This window comes from Carcharodon carcharias, chromosome 4 (genome assembly GCF_017639515.1).
Source record: "Carcharodon carcharias isolate sCarCar2 chromosome 4, sCarCar2.pri, whole genome shotgun sequence".
In the NCBI taxonomy this organism is placed as follows: domain Eukaryota; kingdom Metazoa; phylum Chordata; class Chondrichthyes; order Lamniformes; family Lamnidae; genus Carcharodon; species Carcharodon carcharias.
The window spans coordinates 171,435,373-171,452,513 of record NC_054470.1 but is presented as its reverse complement, the minus strand read 5'-3'; the positions used below and the strand labels follow the sequence as shown (position 1 = coordinate 171,452,513).

Here is a 17,141-nt window from a genome sequence, read left to right as displayed (position 1 = left end):
AAGAACTTACCTTTAAGTAGCGCCTTATCACGCCCTCATAATTTACCAAAAGGTTTCCCAGCCAAGAAATTACCTTGTTGAAGTGCAGTTACCGTTGTTATGTAAGGAATTGCAGCAACCAATTGATGCACAAGTTCCCGCAAACAGTAGGTGGGGTGAGTGACTCCTTAATTTGTTTTTGATTGTGTTGGGGTTGTGGTGTAGATTGATGTAGAATTAAGCAGACTATTTAGACTCGGATTGCGAGAGCAAAACCACAGAGCTCAGGTTTAAAATTAGAATCACTGAAATGAAACTAGAGGTCAAAGAAATTTTTCATTCCCCTGCAGAGTCTTCGATATGTGGGACAAATTCCCAGTGAAATCATCTGAAGCTGAGACAATTAACTTTAAAAAGCAACTGGATCAAATTATCAGAATGGAAGCAGGGCTGGTAACTGCAGGGACAGATATAGATTGAAGTGATCAAATACTGCACAGAACAGAACAGCAACTGTGAAGCCAAGGCAAAGGGAAATATTCACCGAAGGACAGTAGGCTAAGCATTTTGAAGCAGGCATTTTGAAGATGGATGAACAACCTGAAGCTTTGCTCAATATTTGTCTCGCCAACTCTTGTCCAGTTGAGTAGGATTTTTAACTTTTTGATCGTAGCTTGGGCGCCTCTTGCAATAGCTTCTCTCCCCAATACTTAATGGCAACATCTTCCTATAAATTAACCTCAAATTCCTCTTTAGCCAAGTAGACAAAAATCATGAAAGATGACAACCCCACACAAAACGGTAGTTTCCACTCAGTGCCCACCCAGAACATTTAAATTAGCTGAACCTGAAAACACAGCTCGGATCTCAAGTTGGGCACTTGCAACTATGCACCACCCAGATGCTAAGATGTATGGAGGGAGGAAAACTAAACTCTCAAGTCTCCAAGAGCAAAGAGGGGAAAGTTGAAGAGCAAACGGAAAATACACATTTATATTTCTCAATAACAATATTTTTCCTAAAAATATACTTAATTTGTAAAATTTATGAAAGTACATTACGTAACAGCTCAAAGTTGATTTTACATGAGGTGCAAGGCAGACCAGCTCCTTTCAATACAGTATGTGGCCCTCTGACGTATTACACTTACAATTACACCATTTATTTACAATATTCATTTTGTGCCAAGCATGCAGCCCAAGGGGTTTTACACAGTTTCTAACTCCTGAGTTAGTACTGCGGCGGGAGGCTCTTAGTCAAAGGCCTTACCCCTTTTGCCTTTGTAGCAGCTGTCCCAAGCTTTAGTGCATCCCTCAGCACATAGTCCTGGACCTTAATGATTTTTTTCCCCATAAATATACTTCATTCATAAAATTTGTAAAGGTACATTCCAAAACATTCCAACTTGAAAGTTACAGAAAATGTTATAAAATCGATTTGTCTCCACACAGCATGTACCACTCCCAGGTGCCTCTATACAATTATAATAGTCTTGATATTTACAATACACATTCCATGTCAGGCATACAGCTAGAGGGCAAAAATATTTCAAATTGAAAACCTACAGGAAGTGCAATAGAGTTCAACTTTTCTTCATACAGCATGTTCCTCTCTGAGGTGCTGCAATGCAATTTCAATACTCTTGATATTCGCGAAGTATAACTTACATGCAAGTCATGCAGCCCGAGCGGATTTACACATATTCCTGCCCCTGGATGTACTATGGCTGAATGGGCTTAGACTGCGACCTGCCCCATTGTGCCTCTGTGGTGGCTGTCTCAGGCTTTAGTGCATTCGTCAGCATATTATCCTGGATCTTGGAATGCGCCAGTCTTCAACATTCAGTTGTGGGCAACTCTTTTCACTGGAAGACTAGCAAATTTCGGGAAGACCAAAGAGCATCTTTCACGGAATTGACGATTCTCCAGTTGATGTTTGTCTCAGTGTGCATGCCTGAGTCCTGCAAGACACAGGGCTGCTTGGAATGAACCTCAACAAAAACCATTGCATCTCTCTCCAGCCCTGCTTTGCAAAGGCACATTCCAGAAGGAGGTGAACAACGGTTTCTTCCCCACCATAGCCAGGTCCAGGGCAATGAGCATAGGGTGTGAGATTCTGGGCATGTAGGAAGGATTTGATGGGGAGGGCCTTTCTCACCACCTGTTAGGCTACATCTTGGGTGCTTATTTGAAAGTTCTGGTAATGAGGCATTCTGCCAAATGACTTTGACAGTCTGCTCAGGGAACCATCTAGGATCTACCAACTTCTTTTCCAGCGGGGCCTTTAAGACAATACATGCAGGCTATAGCCTGGTGGACTTGTAGTCAAAGGTGTTTTTCTGCATAAACTTTTCCACTAGGGTTAGATGGTATGGCATGGTCCAACTGCTGGACTTTTGCATGGCAACGTGACCAAACCCATCCTTCGCAACCCCAAAGACAGGTAGAACCTCAGCACATAGTGACATTTGGTGTTCGCATACTGAGGGTCTGTGCACAGCCTGATGCAGCCAGACACAAAGGTAGCCATCAGGGTGAGGGCAATTTTGGGTATGTTTTTTTCCCCTTTTATCTAGAGGTTTGTACTTCATGTCCCTGCAAACGTGGTCCATTTTTGACCTCCATATAAAGCGGAAGATGGCTCGGGTAATCGCTACAGCGCAGGATTGAGGGATGGGCCAGACCTGCGCCATGTACAGCAACACCGAGAGTGCCTCACACCTGATGACCAGGTTTTTACCTGCAATGGAGAGGGAGCATCACTCCCAGTTTTTCACCATAGCTATTCAATCCATCCAGTTTTTAGCACACGCCACAGTCCTCCCAGTTGTATCCCCAGCACCTTCAGGCAGCCTAACCTGACGGTGAAGGGGGCAAAGGATCAGTTGGCCCAGTTCCAAGAGAACATGACCTCATTCTTGCCATGATTAACTAATCGCAGATGCTCAGCAGTCTCGGCACTGACAGCACACCTGAGCAGAGGACAGTGACATCGTCCATGTACAGGGAGGCTTTGGCTTGAGTGCCTCCACTGCCTGGGATCATCACCCCTCTTATGCCTGAATCCCTCCTGATGGACTCAGCAAAGGGTCCTGTGCAACACACGAACAGGACAGGGGAGAGAGGGCAACCCTGCCTGACTCCAGATTTGATCAGAAAGCTTTCCAATTCCCATTGGATGAAATTGTGTGAATGACATTTGTATAGAGCAGTTGGATCCAATTGCAGATTTCCTCTCCAGATCCCATTTTGGAGACTATACCCATCACGTAGGTGTGCGATATTCTGCCAAAGGCCTTTTCCTAGTCCAAGCTGATGAAGCAGATGTCCATACCCCTTTCCCGCACATAGGCAATTGTATCCCTGAGTAGTGTGAGGCTGTCAGAGATCATCCTGCCAGATACAGCACAGGTCTGATCAGGGTGGATCACCAACTCCAGAGCAAACTTGACCTTATTGGCAATGACCTTGGATAGAATTCTGTAGTCCACAATATTTTTTTTTTTGCAGAAGTATTCTTTATTCATAAAATACCTGAAAGAACATTGCAAAACATTTCAAAATGGCCATTACAGAAAATGCAATGGTATTTAAGTTGTCTACATAGATCATGTTGCACCTTGAGGTGCTTCAATAAAATCAAAGGAACATTACAAACATTTCAAAATGGTAGTTAGAGAAAGTGCAAAGGTAGTTAAGTTGTCTACATAGATCATGTTGCACCCTGGGGTGCTTCAATATATTTGTGATACATGTAATATTCACTCCATACATTCAATGTGAGTTATATAGCCCAAGGGGGTCTATACAATTCCCAGCCCCACTGTGTGCTTCAGCTGAAAGGTCTTAAACAGCGATCTTTCCCCATTGCAACTCTGCGGTGGCTGCCCCAAACTTTAGTGCGTCCCTTAGCATGTAGTCCTGGAATTTGGGTAGTCCACAATAATAATACCTTCTCATCAGTTTACAATGAACAGTTAAAAATATAAATATAAATATTTGGGGAAAGCAGTTGTCAAAGCTGGATTCTGCCATTTTATACTAAAATAATTGTCGCTTCTTTTAAAACTGTTCACTGGGATAGGTGAATCTAACGTGGCCTGAATTGAACAAACCATGGAAAATTCATCCGTTTCTTTCCATTCTATTGTGAATAAAATCGGTGGTTGATCCATTTGTATTACAAGTCTACCAATTTCCCTAATTGAAGCTTTTACAGTGCGACATCAGAGATAGTTCTGTTGGAACAAAGAGATAATTGAATTATGATCTAGTGAACATATAGGATGAAGCAATTAAAAAAAAAAAATTTGGACAAGTCAATTCTCAAAAATGCATTGTGCTGGTGAATCGATTCTTTGAATTATTCTAGGATGTGCAGTGACAGGCAATAACATTCTGAAGTGAATTGTGTCTAATTGAATAAACACAGTGATTAGTTGTTATGACAAGCTGCATTAACTGGAGAGATTTATTCTGGAGCAGAATACAGACTGTGGCTGATGTTAGGGCACCCAGAAAAATAGTGATAAATATTCTAATGAAGATAAAATACTGTTCATCATTCCCTTTGTATTTTATGGAGGGAAATTGTAAAGTAGTAATTTTTCAACATAATGGCTGAATGTATCAGGTATAATAACAAAGCACACTGACACAGAAGAGTTCTTTGATGAACATTACCAGAACTCAGCTATTTGGGGAAAGTAATTGTCACAGTTGGGTGTTGTAAATGTACACTAAAACTGTTATAGCTTGTTTTAAAGCTATTCTGTGGGATAAATTAATTTATGAATGCCTGATGTGAGTGAAGCATAAAAATTTCACACTCTTGAATCATGGTTTTGTCAAACAGTCAAAAGTCCTGTACAATTTTCCTGCTGATGGTGTGTATATGTATTTTAGCCCCCAATTTTCTCCCCTCTCTGCTGAAGTCACTGACCCACAGCCCCATATGTAAAAGCAGCTCTTTAGTTTTTGAGCAATATGGAAAAGGGATCCTAAAATTGGCATTAGGCCTCTTAACAAGGTTCCTGCCAAGGTTACGGCAGCATGTTGGAAGAAACCCTACAGGAATTGACCCTTCCCCTGTCATGTTGATTTAATTAAAGTGATGTGGTTATTATGTTTTCATATATAATTAACTAGTAGACTTCCCCTGGCATTGCTCCCGATAAATCTAATGATACATAAGATGTGGTTCAGTCCATATAATCTGTAATGTATTATCCTGCTGCAAAGGCAGAGTTGGGTCCTGGTCATGCTACCAGGTCTAAATTGTTGTTAGATAACTGGAAGATGAAGCCAATTAAAGTTGTAGTTGCAGATTGGCGGGTACTTGTTAATTTAGGGTTCCTGGCCAATGGTAAGGGAGGTCTTGTGGTGCACTGGGCAGTGTCTCTGCCCTGAGCCAGGAGCTCTTGGTTTGCGTCTCAGCCCAGGTCTTGATGGCCACAGAAAGTGCATTCATAACGTCACCAGACAGGTTGATTATCAACCTACAAGTGCTCCCAATACACCAATGGCAGGTGGTAAGATTGGGAAAGTCTTCGGAACTGCCATGCTTGATGCGGGGTGGCACCCCTCAAGCTATAGCCTCTGGCAACAGGCTTGCAACCTTTTCCAGGAAAAACTAGCCATGGAAACAAATGTAAACAATATGCTTTGTCAGCCTCATGCATCATGAGACATGGGAAAGCCTGTAAATCTAAGGTTGATGATAAGAATATAAGATATTGGAGCAGAAGTCCATCGTGTGGCTTATTTTTGTTTTAAAAATTATTTTGCATCTACAATAAGAGTTTGCCGCTTTGGAGTGTAACCAGAGCGTAACATCTCATGTGCGACTTTCTTGTGGCAAACAGAAGACTTTTGTACCTAACGTATATATATTTTTTTCCTCAATATTTGAAAGTTGCCCAGGGAAATTAATGCTTCAGAGCGACAATGCACTTTATTTTATTGGCTGCAGTAGATCACAGATTCCTGTATGCAACTATGTTCCTTTCCTAGTTTTACACAGTTTGTCCATCCACGCACAAACCATGCTAAATTTATAACTGACTGTCCACACAGTAGGACTCTGTGTGCAGTCCTTGTTCTGTTTAGGGAATTAAAAAAAACAGCGCTAATATCAAGCTGGCTGCAGATGCAAACATCGTGTTTGCTATGAATTATTTAACAGTGTGAGGAGAGTATTTCTGACTTTGAAGTTCTCCTTTGAAGATGAGAACAAGGTGTAACCTTCAGCTTTCTTGTCCCACCGCCCACAACAGTTCACATACTTCTTCCCACATATGCCCATTAATGCAGTCAGCAGCAACTCTGCATGTTAGCACTCTTCATGCCTGAAAGTTTTCCCTCCCGTTCACCTCTCCCCACCCCCAGCCCCAGGAAAGAAGGAGACAGATGCTCAGCTGCTTTCCCACAAGGAAAGCTAATAGATGTGAATGTACTGAATTGTAAAGAAGGGGAGCAGGGGGGCCCCTCAGTCAAAGGCACTTGGTGCCTGATCGAGCGATCCGGCATCTGGGAAGGGGGCACTGTTGAGAACCATCCCCTCTGCCCTTGCTGCTGACTCCACTCCCCATCCCCCGCCCGCCCCCCCCCCCACCATCACTCAACTCTGACCTGGGACCCAGTGACGATAGTGGGCCTGAGCTGGGTGTCGCACCAGCAGCAGCCATCACCTCACCGGTGCCGTTGCCGTTGAAGTAGATCTGCCAGCTTCCAATTGGCTGGCAGCTCTCGACAGGTGGGACTTCTGCCCAGAAGTTCATGATCCCAGAAAAGGCCTGCCACTGGCCTGTCAAGTGCCTGAGTGGAACAAGCTGCAGTGGGCCTTCCTAGAAAGATACGATGTGGGGGCTCTCACCAGCTCTCCAGCTGACAGCTGAGACCCCCGTCGCCTGCGCAAGATTCCGCCCTACTTATTTATAAAGACCACCCGTCTGCAGTGGAGACGAACCAACTTTCTAGGTGCAGAAAGCTTTTTACTGTTTTACATATAAATAAATAAATACATAAATAAAGCAAAAAGGTTTTGCACTCAGAAACAACAGAACACTGTAATAAGGATTTCCAAGTAAATATTTCCATAAATTACAGTTTTATATTCCACTGTACAGAACCTTGGTGAGGCCACATCTGGAGTATTGTGTGCAGTTCTGGTCGCCACATTATAGGAAGGATGTGATTGCACTGGAGGGGGTGCAGAGGAGATTCACCAGGATGTTGCCTGGGATGAAACATTTAAGTTATGAAGAGAGGTTGGATAGACTTGGGTTGTTTTCGTTGGAGCAGAGAAGACTGAGGGGTGACCTGGTCGAGGTGTACAAGATTATGAGAGGCACGGATAAGGTGGATAGGGAGCAGCTGTTCCCCTTAGTTGAAGGGCCAGTCACAAGGGGACATAAGTTCAAGGTGAAGGGCAGGAGGTTTAGGGGGATGTGAGGAAAAACTCTTTTACCCAGAGGGTGGTGACAGTCTGGAATGCGCTGCCTGGGAGGGTGGTGGAGGTGGGTTGCCTCACATCCTTTAAAAAGTACCTGGATGAGCATTTGGCACGTCATAACATTCAAGGCTATGGGCCAAGTGCTGGTAGATGGGATTAGGTAGGTAGATCAGGTGTTTCGCACATGTCGGTGCAGACTCGATGGGCTGAAGGGCCTCTTCTGCACTGTGAGATTCTGCGATTCTGTGCTGGTTAGTTAAAAGCTCCCACTTTCAACATTGCTGTTTAGCCATTTGTGACCATCAGTTCCACTCCATCTACCATCCTAACATGTATGTTTATGTTCAAAACTCAATTTGATTTGAATCCTGGAATGTCAGTTGTGCAGTGCTATGTGTGGGGTGCTTCACAACTGTGCATGCCTATAGCCACAAACGCTTTCACTTTCCAAACTGGAAACTTGTTATTCTGACTTATTCATTTATAATGAACTCATTCTAGGTGTGTAATAAAGCGTGGTCGCTTCCCTTGCCCATCATACCCCCCACCCCTAATGCTTGTGTGCTACATTCATACTGGAGCGGTCACTTTATATAAGGTGCAACTGCGACAGTTCAGGTGCAGCCATTGATATGATTGGAGTGAGGCCTCTAGCTTATCTGCCCACTCAAGCAACACAGAGGCATCAAATGTCACCAAGTGCTCCAGAACTTTTCACCCATCAGCCCCTCCCCCTGCCAGCACAGACTGCAAAGTCATGAGCAAGCTCACCATAGGGCAGTCACTGGTGGAGACGCGCACAGCCCCTTGCTATGTCATCATCCTGGTTTTGATCAGTCCCCCCCCCTGGCTCCAGCTAACAGTGCAGCCTTGCTGTGCAGGCTAGGAGAATGCCTGTGCCTGAGCTGAGAGCACAGTATGCAGTCCAAATGGCCCATTGTTCCGATGAGCAGTGTTCGTGTCACTCAGATGTGAAACCTTTCTGCACAAGGTAAAGGCAGGTGTCTCAGTTCAGGGCCTCTTCCCTGTGCAGTATGTAACCTTCAAACCAAAGTGATGGTCCGGCCTCACAGCCCCTGGACACGTTACCAATGCTTGCACCTCGTTGGTGCTCATCATTGCTGCCAGAATGTCGTGGGCAGGCATCACAGAATTCTGTCATTCTCCCAGAGTGCTCTCAGCACCTTTAAGGTGGGGCTGGCCCCCATCTCTTTAGCATCTGTGACCAGTAACGCTGTCCTCCTGAAGGGGTCAGGTGCTGAAGGTGAACAAAAGGTCAGGACAATACATGACACCCTCTATGGAATATATTGTGGGGCTCCACCAGACCCATCCAGGGCACTGAAAACTTCATTTTCAGCATCCAGATGGTCTGCTCCATCAAGTTGTGAACTGCAGCAAAAGCCTCATTATACCATTGTTTCGCTGCAGTCTGAAACCGCCTCACAGGTGTCATCAGCCACAGCCTCTGCGGGGTATCCCTTGTCCCCAAGGAGCCATCCCTGCAGCTTCCGTGGTTCCTGGAAGACTTCAGGGATCTGTGACCAACTGAGGATATAAGAGTCGTGCACACTCCCTGGAAACCGTGCAGACACCTGCAGGATGAGTTTGTGGAGTCGCACACCGGCTGCAGATTCAGTGAATGGAACCCCTTGCTGATGTAGTCGACCTCATTGTGACGGAGACCTGAGCAGTAAGTGCAGTCGATGGCACCTGCACCTGTGGGAAACCCGAGAACTGGACAAATCCAATCGCTCTTGCATCCTGGCTGTCCTGGTCCTGGGCTAAATGCACAAAGTTGTGTACCCTCGTGAAGCTGGCATCCGTGACCTCATGGATGCATTTGTGGGTGGAGGCTTGTGAGATCCCACAGAGGTCACCTGTGGAGCCCTGAAAGCAGCCACTGGCATAGAAATGGAATGCCGCTGTCACTTTCACAGCAACTGGCAGTGGATGCCCTCCATGTCCCCGTGGTGCTAAATCCTGCAGCAGGTGACAGATGTGGCTGACCAGTTCCCTGGACATGCACAGTCTTCGGCGGCACTGCTTCTTGGTCATCTACAGAAATGAAAGGCAGCGTCTATAGGCCTTGGGTGTCATTAAGCACTGACCAGCGATGGATCGCTGTGACTCTTCAGCAGTGTGTGTGGGAGGAGAGCCCAGCTGCCCCTTCTTCCTGAGGGTGCAGCTCCTCCCTATGCACAGCCAAGCACCTCAGTCACTCTATCCTCCATCGTCTTCGCTCTCTGTACGCCACAAGGCATACAGCTAGTTCACCAGGCCCCATGATCTTAATGTAGTCCTCCTGTAGGATGAAAGAGAGAGAGAGACATGTGGGTTAGCATGGGTGTACTAACAACCTATCCTGGTTAAGTCTGAAGGCTCCTTAATGCTTCCCGAAGAGTGCTGGCCACCACTTGGATGACCAGAGGTTAGTGCGCTGCATGGCTACCCGAGACCCCACCCACTCCCGCCCCAGTCCATCCGACCAATCCCACCGAGATATGGGTCTCTGCGCTGGTGGAGGGTGTGGGTGCGCGCTGTGATGGGACTTCAAGGAGGGTGCCTTCAGATTCCCCTTCAGAGGTTTCTTCGGGGCTTAATTCGAGGCTCTGGGTGGTCAACTCGGTCAGCTGTTTCCCAGATGTGCCTGCGGAAGCAAGGGGAGATAATTAGTGCATAGCAGTTGCTTGTGAGAAAGGACACATCACTCACTGATTGGTTGTCTGATGGATGTTGTACTGCTGGGTCCTCACTTGGTAAGGTGTCACCGGCCAGCTGGATGGCTCTTTTTTTCAAAGTCCATGAGGAACTGGATTTCAGGCATTCCTCCACCAGCCTGCGACTTCTCCCTGTTGTGTGCCAGCTTGCCCTGCATGAATAGAGATGGCAAGACCCCTGCCAGGCCAGATGATAAGTGTGCGTGGGATGAGGACAATGAAGGTGTGTGTGAGAGAGTGAATGGGGTTGTCCCTTGAACCGGCAGTGAGTGAGGGCCCCTAGGATATGTAATGGGTTTGTGAGTGTGAGAGTTGAGAGTGTGAGAGGGTGACTTACCCAGGCAGAACAAAGGAGATCATTCATCCTCTTTCAGCACTGGGTGGCTGTCCTCTTTTGAAGGATGTTGGCATTGACCACAGCTGCCACCGCCTGCCAAGCCTGGTTGGTCACTTCGCTGCCCATCCTCCGGCCAGAGCGGGGGCAGAGGACATCACGGCGGGCCTCCACGGCATCCAAAAGGCATTCCAGTGATGAGTCGCTAAACCTGAGGGCTGCAGTCTTTTTTGTCTTTCGTGGACATCTTCCTTGTAGCAGTCGTGGGCTGGAAGCACTGAAATGTATGCGCATGATTGGGCTTTAAATGTAATGCCCGGCGTGCTGAAGCGGCGAGGTGATAACATGGCGGGCAATGGAGAGCCCACCCACAATGGAAATTGTGTGTTTCCCAAAAATGCATAAGTAATGTGACGGGTTTGAGATGATACGGCATGAAAACCCGCCATTGCAGCCGGTGGGTAAAACATCATTTTACCCGCCTGCTACCGCACTTAGTGCAAATCTGGGATGATTCCACCCAGGACTTTTTAAACGCCGTTCTTGGGATGTTTATAACCCGTCCCCAGTTGCCCCGAGAAGATGATGGTGGGCCTACCTCTTGAGCAATTACAGATCTTGTCGGGGTAATGCCACAAGGATGTTTGATGGGTTTGATCCCAGTCTGTGCTAGCCTGCGGATCTCAGTCAGAGTAATGGTGGGAGAGCTGTAGCTGGCCATGGTGTGTCCATCTATACACGGGAGGAATAAATAATCCATTGTTCCTGCTTCTTATTGCCATCCCATAATCTTTGCTTGTAGGCCAATGAGGACATGATCAGACGTGGCTGCAGTGGCCATGCCAACACTCAGATCCTCAGCTTTTGCATGAAGATTCACCAGCAGGATGAGGAACAAGAGGACTACCAGTATCCATGGAGTTGTAATCTAGCATATCATGGCTTTGAGGTAGAACAATGATAAATTAGGGTGATAAAGATGCTTTCTTTAAAAATCTGCCGGACTTTGCTTGTAGAACTCATAGAAGGGAACTCCTTTCTTTTCTGTCATGTTCGTTTTGGTGAAATCTGTTCTACAACACTGGAGCATAACACCTCTCTTAAACAAACTGAGTTGAGACAGAATCTTTTGAGGAAAGAATAGTAAGTATGTAAAGCAGAGGAAGACAAAGTGGGTAGGAAGAGAGATTAGTAAACTGTTTATAACTAACTCTTCAACCTCCATATAATAACCAAATAAATGTTTATAAGTAACAGTCATCAGTTAAAAATTGTTTTCATCTAACCTCTTTTCCTTGAGTAACAAGTCTGCTTCACCCAGCATGCTTGATGGACATGACTAAGATCTAATCATTGTGTTTATACTTTAGCTGATCAAACAACAGGTGAATGTCAAATGATTCTAACCTTTAGAGATTGATGTAGGCTTGACATTCAACAATGATTTAATCTGTATTCTCTTTCCAGAATTGCTGGAGGCACAACCTGTCTTAATCAATTGTTTTGATTGGTGTGGACTAATGTGAAATTTAAATTGCACTTTATGATTTATGATGATGATTTTGCAATCAAGGAAAATGCCTTATTGCTTGTGACAGTGATAAAGTTAGTCTTATCATCCTCCTATTAGGAATCCTGTACAAAGGAAATGGGGAAAATCAGTTCATCTCTCAACAGCCAGCTGTGATCAACAGCATCATGGGCAATGGACGTAGACGCAGCATCTCGTGCCCAAGCTGCAATGGCCAATCAGATGGCAACAAGCTCCTAGCTCCCGTGGCTTTGGCGTGTGGCATTGATGGCAGTTTGTATGTCGGTGATTTCAACTACATCCGCCGTATCTTTCCTTCAGGAAATGTGACAAGCATTCTAGAGCTGAGGTAGGTCTAGAACAATAAAATCTATCCTGCATGCTACAGCTTCTGCATAATAGAAAATGTTTTTTTTTTCCAGTCCTTACCCTCCCCTACTTTCCCCCCAAGCCAAAGAATCTGAGAGGCTATACAAGTTAACTCATAAAATTTTATACCTCTGCAAGACCATCTCCCCGCACCCCCCGCCCCCCCCCGCAACCCCTGCCCATCCTTGTGGAAGACTTACATTAATGTAGACACACACCTTGTTAGAAGTCATGATTTGATTTTATTTGAATCGACACAGAAGATTAGAAAAGTCAAACATTCCAGTCCCTTAAAGATTAAAATGTGAAATTCTGTGATGAAGATAAAAAAGAGGAAGACTAACTACCCCTTCATCAGCCAATAAAGAAGCTATTAATACAGCATTGAATCTGAATTGGTTTTAAGTTGTTTTTAAGTGTTGCCTGTCTTTCTTAATTTGACAGGAATATTTGAACGCAGTGGTTCACTGCTGCAGAGAGGAAGACAATTGATTTAAAGCATAAGGTCATTGCCAAATGCTTTAATTAGTTTCAAGTCCCCTTTCTAGTGAGGAACTTGCAAGTTTCTAAAGTGCACTCATTAGAATACGATTGGCCATGCAGTTTCTTGAAGAACCGATGGCACTTCCAAAGCTCAACAGTTGCAAATATATAAATAATGTGGTTAAATTAATTTGTACAACTTGAATAATCCATGCACTAGCTGTTGTACAGCTTTGTTCAACTGTTCATTAAATTGTATTTCTATTTGCATTCATGGAATGTCACGTGGTATGAAAGTTCATTGACTCAATAAGAATTCTTTTTGTCACCAGCAGAAATCTAGGTTACCATTGCTTGCATGTGGGTCACTGCTGGCAACCATTAATACAGTGCTGTTGCAATGAAAGGGTTACACATTCAAAATTTCTATCTGTCTTGTTATGAAGGATAAAATGAACAAGTGTCTGGTCAGCGCACTGGCGAACACGTCAAAGTCAATCTGTGTTGCAGATTGCTATTAGCGTGCACTTGTAGTGAAGCAAAGCTGATTTGCCTGGAAACTGTGTTCTGTTCGCATGACATTAAAATGACGTGACGGCTCCTCTTCTAATATAGTGTAAACAGTTTGAACCACTTTGACACACTGATATAGATGCACTTTATTCAAACTGGACTCACTTGTTTTATGTTCCACGCCTAATTCACACTTTTCTTCTCTTTTCTTTCTTGCTACGTACTAAGAAATAAAGATTTTAGACATAGGTAAGTTTTGAGAACTGTTGTGTCCTTGACTGTGTTTACATCAGTTTCTATGTTCTAATTAACTTTCTTCTCCTATATAAATTGTCCTTTCATTATAATGCCTAAGCCCCAACTATACTCACAGAGGTGCTGGATCTGCATTTGCTTTTAGTACTTTATTGGGAGTTTGATCAGGGGGAAGATGGAGAGTGTACCACTGAGGAGCCATCTATACAAATCGATATCTTCACCATTAAAATCATATAAACCCAGAAACAAAACCTCATTGCTTACAAGAAATATTAAAGAATTAAATTCGAGCTTATTTTATTACATTCGCTCATAGAATTGTACAGCACAGAAAGGGGCAATTCATCCCCCCTTATCTGCGCCGGCTCTTTGACAGAGCTATCCAATTAATCCCCCTTATTTGCTCTTACCCGATATTCCTTAACAGAAGCAGACTCTCGGAATTGATTTAGTATGGACTGACACAAAAAATGAGAACAGTCATTTCAGTCCTATTTAAGATTAACATTTCAAACTCTGTGAGGCAAAAACATGAGAAAGGCTAACTGCTATCAGCCAACGTGACTTACTCTGTGAAAAATTAAATGTTCCCTTTTCAAGTATATATCTAATTTCCTTTTGAAAGTTAATATGAATCTGCTTCATCTGTCCTTTCAGGCAGTGCATTGCCAATCATGACAATTCGTTGAGTCAAATAAAGCCTCCTTATCTTTCCCCTGGTTTTTTTGCCAGTCATCTTAAATCTTTGTCCTCTGGTTACTGACCCTCCAGCCACAGGAAACAGTTTTTCCTTAAGTTACTTTATCAATGCCATTCATGATCCTAAACAGTTTTATTAATTCTAGCCTTTAACCTTCTCTGTTCTAAAGAGAATTTTGGTCTCTCCACATAACTGAAATCCCTCATGAATAACATAGAATTTCAAGTTCTTGCAGCTTTTAAAAGTTTTTGAATCACAAACTGCTTGTTTTATTGTGCTCTGTTTTTCCGTTTTATAGATCATTGCTTTGACTCTCTTTGGTCTTTCTCTCTTGTGTCAGTTGAGCTCCTACCCTTCTTCTTTCCCTCCTTCACTTCCCTCAGCACCTTCCCCATAGAGTCCAGTTAGTTACCGAATGGTTATAGCTGCATTCACAAAAAATATTATTAAATTTGGATCTTCAGGACCCATTAAACCATTTCTACAGTCTTTAGTACCAGGAGAATTGAAGCTTGATTCCTGAGTATTGGAGATTTTGTATTATCAGGTCAACTCATTTCTCTCATTTCTTCTTCCTTTCCTCCTGTGCAATGAAAATAACAGATGTGATTGAGACACTATGCATGGTTTCCCATCATTTTGTTTCCTGCATTCATTATACACCATCTTTTAAAATCCGCTTGGCTTAGTGGTCCCACTAAGTCCTCCAAATCCCCACCATAGACTTGAACACATCATCTGGGCTGACACTTGAGTACAGTACTGAGGTTCCCAGAAATGCTGTGTTATAAATGAAACGTTGAAGTTAGGCATATTCAGGTGCGCTTAAAAAAAATTTCCTTGGCCATTTTTTTTCAGAATATCAGGAAGCTTTCCAATTGCCCAGGCCAATGTTCCTCCCTTAGGCAATGCCAAGTGAACAGATTAATTGGCCAGCCGTTTTTTTGTTGCTAGGATTTTACCATGTGAATATCGACTGTCACATTTCCCCACATGACAACTGAGACCATAATTCAAAAATAATGATTTGGCTATGTGAAGCACTTCTGGAAGCCCTTAACATGTGAAAGATGCATCACCCAACTGCTCATGTTTTGTGGTTATTTTCTCCCACACAATTGTCTTTTCTTGGCATCAGTGTATTGCTGAGATGCAAAGTATTGAATTGCATTGCAAGGCTAGGAATTATGCAAAAAGTAAATCATCTCCTGACTCCCCATAGCCTGTCCGCCATCTACAAGGCACAAGTCAGGAGTGTGATGGAATATTCCCCACTCGCCCGGATGAGTGCAGCTTCCACAACACTCAAGAAGTTTGACATCGTTCAAAACAAAGCAGCCCGCTTGATTGGCACCACATCCACAAACATTTACTCCCTCCACCACTGACGCACAGTAGCAGCAGTGTGTACCATCTACAAGATGCACTGCAGGAATTCACCAAGGTTCCTTCAACAGCACCTACCAAACCCCCAACCACTACCACCTAGAAGGACAAGGGCAGTAGATAGATGGGAACACCACCATCTAGAAGTTTCCCTCCAAGTCACTCACCATCCTGACTTGGAAATATATCGCCGTTCCTACACTGTCGCTGGGTCAAAATCCTGGAACTACCTTCCTAACAGTACTGTGGGTGTACCTATACCACATGGACTGTGGCAGTTCAAGAAGGCAGCTCGCCACCACCTTCTCAAGGGCAACTAAGAATAGACAATAAATGCTGGCCTAGCCCACACCCCATGAATGAATTTTTAAAGAAACGTTCTTTGTGTTGGCTAACTAACACTGCTAATGTTGACTGATGTCAGTATACCTTTGGGCATCGAAGGGGCTGCTTTGTGTTATGTACTAATCAAAACCAGCCAATTCTCTAACTACCTCTTTTAATTCGAAAGAAATCTCACCAGTGGTGGGACCCCATGCATGTATCTTCAGCTCTTGTGTCGGAGTCGAGCAAATTGCACAGCATAATATTTCCTGCAGAGAGTCCCCCCTCTTGCTGCTGCTGCAAGCAAGATTAAGCATCTGATTGAGGCTATAATATTTGAACACAAAATGAATTTTGCCAAATAATTTTAGACCAATGAAATGATTTAATTGTAATCTCAGGAAGGCTGTCAAACCCTTGATGAAGATACAGAGGAGATTTACCAGGATGATACCAGGGATGAGGGAGTTCAGTTAGGTAGGGAGATTGGAGAAGGTGGGGTGTTCTCTTTAGAACAGAGGAGGCTAAGGGGAGACCGAATAGAGATATTCAAAATTGTGAGGGTTTTTGGTAGAGGAAGCAGGGAGAAACTATTTCCTCTGGCTAATGGATCTGTCATTAAAGATGATAGATTTAACATAACTGAGAAAAGAATCAGAGGGGAATTGTGGAAATTCTTCATTCAGGGGTTGTTATGACCTGAAATGCCCTACCTAAAAAGGTGGTGCAATCAGATTCTGTAGTAAATTTCAAAAGGCAATGGGACATGTCCTAAAGGAGGATGAATTTGCAGGAATATGGGGGAAAAAGTGGGACTAAATTAGATAACTTGTTCAAAGAGCCGGCACAGGCAAAATGGGCTGAAAGGCTTCCATCTGTGTTGTATGATTCATTGACCCTATGAATGGTTGTGGCAAGATCGGACATAATAATGAGTTGAGGCATTTTCCTTCACTCGTGCCCTTGTAATAAGTTTTCATTGGTGAACTCGTGCCAGTTTTAACAACAATCATCAATTTCCAATACTATCACCAAACTAGTTTGTAGCTCAAAATAGTCACAATATTTATAATCGTGTTCAGCGGCCTGGCC

General features: G+C 44.0%; 1 protein-coding gene across 4 annotated transcripts in view; it reads left to right on the top strand.

Annotated features, from left to right (window-relative positions):
- tenm3 (teneurin transmembrane protein 3) overlaps nt 1-17,141 on the top strand; it is a 584,772-nt gene that overhangs the window by 520,807 nt on the left and 46,824 nt on the right. For all 4 annotated transcript variants that reach the window (XM_041186060.1, XM_041186059.1, XM_041186063.1 and 1 more), the window contains one exon: nt 12,116-12,365. In XM_041186060.1, coding sequence (XP_041041994.1) covers nt 12,116-12,365 — 250 coding nt within the window. The remainder of the gene's footprint in view (nt 1-12,115; nt 12,366-17,141) is intronic.